Source organism: Geospiza fortis, unplaced genomic scaffold (assembly GCF_000277835.1).
Source record: "Geospiza fortis unplaced genomic scaffold, GeoFor_1.0 scaffold254, whole genome shotgun sequence".
NCBI lineage: Eukaryota > Metazoa > Chordata > Aves > Passeriformes > Thraupidae > Geospiza > Geospiza fortis.
Window position 1 is genome coordinate 57,977 of NW_005054441.1, and position 5,428 is coordinate 63,404.

The following is a 5,428-nucleotide window of genomic DNA, read 5'->3' on the forward strand; positions in this document are numbered from 1 at the left end:
CTTTCTGTGAAAAACTTCTTCCTAATATCCAACCTATACCTTCCCTGACTTAGCTTGAGCCTGTGTCCTCTGGTTCTGTCAGTGCTGCCTGGTGGAAGAGACCAACCCCAGCTGTCTCCAACCTCCCTTCAGGAAGGTGTAGAGAGCAATAAGGTCACCTCTGAGCCTCCTCTTCTCCAGACTAAACAACCCCAGCTCCTTCAAACATTCCTCACAGGGCTTGTGCTCCCAGCCCCTCACCAGCCTTGTTGCCCTCCTCAGCATCCTTCCCAAACTGAGGGCCCAGAAATGGACACAGTAATCAAGATGTGGCCTCACCAGCACCAAGCACAGGGGCAGAATGACCTCCCTGCTCCTGCTGGCCACCAAATTCCTGATCCAGGCCAGGAGCCCTTGGCCTTCTTGGCCACCAAACACATCCCCCAGTGTGGAGAACACCCAGAGCAATCCCCAGTGCAAAGAAAACAAAGAGTGGGGGAAAGGCTGAGAATCCCAGAATGGTTTGGGATTAAAGACCCCAAACTGAATTAGGGGAAATTTAGGAGAGATGTTGGGAAAGAATTGTTCCCTGTGATGGGTGGGGAGGGCCTGGCACAGGGTGCCCAGAGAACCTGTGGCTGCTCCATCCCTGGAAGTGTCCAAGGCCAGGTTAGAGCAGCCTGGTCTCATGGAAGGTGTCCCTGCCCATCACAGGGGAATGGAAATAGATAATTTTTTATGTCCCTTCCAGCCCAAACTCTCCTGTGATTCTCATGTCAGACTCCACATTCCTCTCCCACTACACAGCCTGATAGCTGAGTTCAGGGATTTGCTCAACACCATCAGCTGCAGCAACTAGGAAGATAAGGCCTCCTTATAATTATTGATTTATGAGATCCTCCAAAGAACTGCCCATTTAGCAGCAGTGTTACCTGGAAAACCCTGACAAGGAGTTTGAACCCTGCCCTTACCTGGAAGAGAAGGCTCTGCTGGCCTGTTTCTGGGTCTCTCTGTTTGGTCACTGTAAAAGAAAAATAAGAAAGCTGAGAACATCCCCCAGCAGAATGAGAGCAGCATTAACCTACCCTGGGAAACACACAGAATTTCCAATAATTAAATATTACAAGATTTTTCTCCTGTTTATCAAACAAAATGTCACAAAGCTACTTCTGTGAGGGTGGGCAGGCCCTGGCACAGGGTGCCCAGAGCAGCTGGGGCTGCCCCTGGATCCCTGGCAGTGCCCAAGGCCAGGCTGGACAGGGCTTGGAGGAACCTGGGATGGTAGAAGGTGTCCCTGCCATGGCAGGGGTGGCACTGGATGGGATTTAAAGTCCCTCCAACCCAAACCAGTCTGGGATTGTGTCACTGCCATGGGCAGGTTTGGGCCCCTCACCCCAAGAAGGACACTGAGGGGCTGGGGGTGTCCAGGGCAGGAAATGGGGCTGGGGAAGGGTCTGGAGCTCCAGGAGGGGCTGAGGGAGCTGGGAAGGGGCTCAGCCTGGCCCTTGTGGCTCTGCACAGCTCCTGACAGGAGGGGACAGCCCAGGGGAGGTCAGGTTCTGCTCCCAGGGAACAGGGACAGGAGGAGAGGGAACAGCCACAAGCTGTGCCAGATTTAAGTTGGATATTGAGAAAATTCCTTCCCTGAAAGGGCTGTAAAGCCCTGGAAGGGGCTGTCCAGGAATCACCATCCCTGGAAGTGTTAGAACATCTGTGGATGTGGCACCTGGGGACATGGTTTAGTTGTGGCCTTGGCAGTGCTAACTTTACTGTTGGACTCAATGACCTTAAAGGTATTTTCCAACCTAATTTATTCCATGATTCTCCTCTACTGAAGTTCAGCTGCTGTGGGGCAAAGCTCTGGTAAGATTAAAAAGCCAAATTTTGCACTGAAGGCCAAAAAAACGTTAAAAACAGAAAAAAAACCCCATGAGTTCTGCATGGAGTGAGTGATACACAGCATTAATGAAAGGTGCTGCAGCACAAGAGGAGGAGGAGATGAAATGCCATCATCTCCCTGGCAGCCTGAGACACACCCATGTGTTATTGAAGTGCTTCTCCCTGCCTGTCAGCCATAAAGAGAAGTTCCATGAGCAATTTAAACAATAAAAAGGTTCCAGGAAAGAGCCCATATCTAATTCATGGGCAGAGCTGCTCAAAAGACCAATGAATAATTCACATCCCACCAGGCAGGGACTGCCCATCAGGGACCTCCTGGGCACCCCTGCCTCACCTTTGTAGCCTGGGCGCCCAATTTTCACAAATTTCTTCACTTCCACTTTGACCTTCTCTGGGGCAGGCTGGGCAGGGGCTTCCTTGGCTTCCTTGGCAGCTCGTCGTGCCCTGGGGATTAATTCAGAATTTAAAAATTCTTGTTTCTAAAGGAAACCCAGGAGCAGTTTGGATCTCTCAGCACAGCATTCCACAGGAATCGTGCCAGGAAATCCTATTTTATCCCCAGCTGTATCCATCCTCCCCCCTAGCTAAAGGCTGTCACTCAACCATCTGATCCACCCTCATCATGACCTTGAGGCCAGGCTCCACAGATGGATTTGAGAATTCTTGAAATCAACATGAAACCAAACCCATAGATCAAGCAAAGCAAACTGGATTCCTTAAAACAAAACTTACAAGCTTCTCTAAACCTGTATTGATAAATCCAGATCACAGAATCTCCTGAGGTGGAAGGGACCCACAGGGATCAAATCCAGCCCCTGGGCCTGAACAGACACCCCAACAATCCCACCCTGAGCATCATTGAGAGCATTGCCCAAATGTTCCTGGAGCTCTGGCAGGCAGAGGTCCTTCTAATTAGTCTCAGACAATTTGTTTTTAAAACTCTCTCTCCCTCTTCCTTCAGCAATTTCACAACTGGATTTGAACTTTAGCTTAAAATGGAGATCTTCAGCACCATTTTCCAAGCAGATCCAGGCTGTGCCTCCTGGCTGACTGAGGAACCACAGTAAAATAACAATCAAGCACAGTGCAGTGGAGTTAAAGGACTACAGACACCCAACATCATAACATTAAAGTGCTTCAGTAATGGAGAATAAAGTTATTTTAGAGGATAACTTACAAATTGGTCTGATGCTTCTTGCCCTGGGTATGTGCTAAGTAACTCCCCTGAAATAAAAACCAAGTAGAAGTTAAATGAAACATTCCTGTCACGGGGTGGTTGCATCACTCCCTGGCAAGGGTGTTTTAATCCTCAGCACAGAGGAATCTCACTCCAAAAGTGCAGATTGCTCTCTGCTGCTGAGCTGTCATGATGTCTGGGTTATAAGAGATGTGTGTATTTTATTTCTTACATGTTAGAAATGAGGCAGTTATTTTCTGTTAATTGGGCAGTTTACTTTATCTCTTTTATAACTAATTTTCCCTCTGGGGAGATGTCTTTTGTTAATGGGCTATTGACTCTCACTACATAACTGATAAAATTAAATCATCTCCTTGTGAGATGTCCTGCTCAGGAGGAGCTAAGCATTCTTACTTAGATATAATCTGAGATTTAGAACACTGGAAGCAGAGTTTCTCTACTGGATTCTATGAAGAACAGCTTTATTTTTTTTACTAGATTCTCAGAAGAACACCAAGCTCATCTACACTACAACTGAACCTTCAGAAGAGAACTACACTCCTCAACAAGATCACAGCTCACACTGTCAGGTTTAACCACCTGTCCTAGAGGGCAATGTGTGTTCTATTTGCAGTCTGTCAGAGCTGGGGCAGTACTCTGCTGTTCATGGGCAGTTTTTTCCTTATTTCTCCCACAGCCAACCCTCCCTCCAGGAGATCTCTGCTGTCCATGGCCACTGAGTGTCCCTGCAGGGCTGATCCAATTCGAGCATCCCATGGGGAGATGCTGCGCCCAGGGGAGGAGCCAAGCATTCCTACCTGGATCCAATCTGAGCCTGGAGCAGCACAGCAGCCTTTGCCCCCTGCATTGCCAGAGGAGCAGCTTTCTGCTGCCCTGCACAGCCAGAGGGAGCCCAGGCCCATCTGCAGCAGCCCTGGAGCTGCAGAGGAAAACTCCCACCTTGTGCAGGATCCCTGCTGCAGCAGCAGCACAGCTGGCACTGCAGGAGGGCTGAGCCCCCATGGGATGGGGCTGTGCCACCCCCTGACACACAGGGGGGCAGGGACTGCTCTGACTCTGGCAGTGTTGTTTTGTATTACAGCACTGTTTATTTTTATTTTCTTCCCTAATAAACAACTGTTATTCCTGCTCCCATATCTTTGCCTGAGAGCCCCTTCATTTCAAATTTGTAACAATTCAGAGGGAGGGGGTTTACATTCTCCATTTCAGGGGAGGCTCCTGTCTGTTCAAACCCAGACATCACCCCTCATGTCTCAGCAGTCACTGCCCAGGTGCTGAAGCTCCTGTTATTCCCAAGTTGCTGCTGCTGGGATCAGGACAGGCAGGTGTCCCCTCACCTCATTGTTGTGCAGTGTCAGGCAAAGCTTGCACTCGTAGGAGCCCAGATGATTTTTCATAAAATAGGGGTCCTGGAAAAAGAATGATGGACAAGTTATGAGCAAAATCCATTGGCAAAGCAAGAGAATAACCAAAATACTGCAGAGTTCTGCACTGGAGGAACTGGTTCCTCCTCCTGAGGGTGCTGACACTGCCCAGGCTCCCCAGGGAATGGTCCCAGTCCAAGGACAGAGCTCCAGAAGTGTTTGGATTCCACTCTCAGGGGTGCTCAGGGTGGGATTTTTGGGGGGTCTGTGCAGGGACAAGGGCTGCACTGATCATCCCTGAGGGGCACTCCCAGCTCAGGAAATCCCAGGATCCTGTAGCTGAGCTCACATTTTAAATTAACAGCACAAGAGAGCTTCAGGAGCAGGAAACAGAAAGAGAACCAACAGCAGCTGGTTACAGAATTCCCAACTGCAGCAGGAAATACCACAACACAAACCAGCCCTGGGGAGACTGGAAATAGATAGGTACACAAGAGCTGGCACCTCTTTGTCACTCTGTCCCAAATACTCCTTATTCAACCCCCACATGCCCACAAACAGAAGTATTTAAACCCAACCCACAGCTCAGCCTGGACACAAGAAGGCTCTGGGGTGACCATGGAGCCTAAAGGGGCTCCAAGAGAGCTGGAGGGGAACTTTGGAACAGGACAAGGGGGAATGGCTTCAAATAGACCAAGAATAGGTTTAGATGGGATATTGGGATGAAATTATTGGCTGTGAGGATGGTGAGACCCTGGCATGGATTTCCCAGAGCATCTGTGGCTGCCCCTGCATCCCTGGAAGCATCCAAATCCAGGCTGGACGGGGCTTGGAGCACCTGAGATAGCTGCAATGTCCCTGGATGAGCTTTAACGCTCCTTCCAACCCAAACCCCGCCACGATCCCATGGATGTGACCCTGCACGGTGTGCCCAGGGCTGTGGGGTGCCCTGTACCTTGTTGATGTCGATGGTCTCCAGGGCCAGCTG

General features: G+C 49.8%; 1 protein-coding gene across 1 annotated transcript in view; it reads right to left on the reverse strand.

The window, feature by feature from the left end:
• The window catches only part of SF3A2 (splicing factor 3a subunit 2), a 10,659-nt gene that overhangs the window by 5,083 nt on the left and 148 nt on the right, over positions 1-5,428 (reverse strand). The window contains exons 2-6 of the mRNA XM_014309585.2: positions 5,396-5,428; positions 4,414-4,485; positions 3,056-3,102; positions 2,213-2,322; positions 951-1,000 (exon numbers count right to left, since the gene is read on the reverse strand). The exon at positions 5,396-5,428 is cut by the window's right edge and continues 13 nt beyond it. Coding sequence (XP_014165060.1) covers positions 951-1,000; positions 2,213-2,322; positions 3,056-3,102; positions 4,414-4,485; positions 5,396-5,428 — 312 coding nt within the window. The remainder of the gene's footprint in view (positions 1-950; positions 1,001-2,212; positions 2,323-3,055; positions 3,103-4,413; positions 4,486-5,395) is intronic.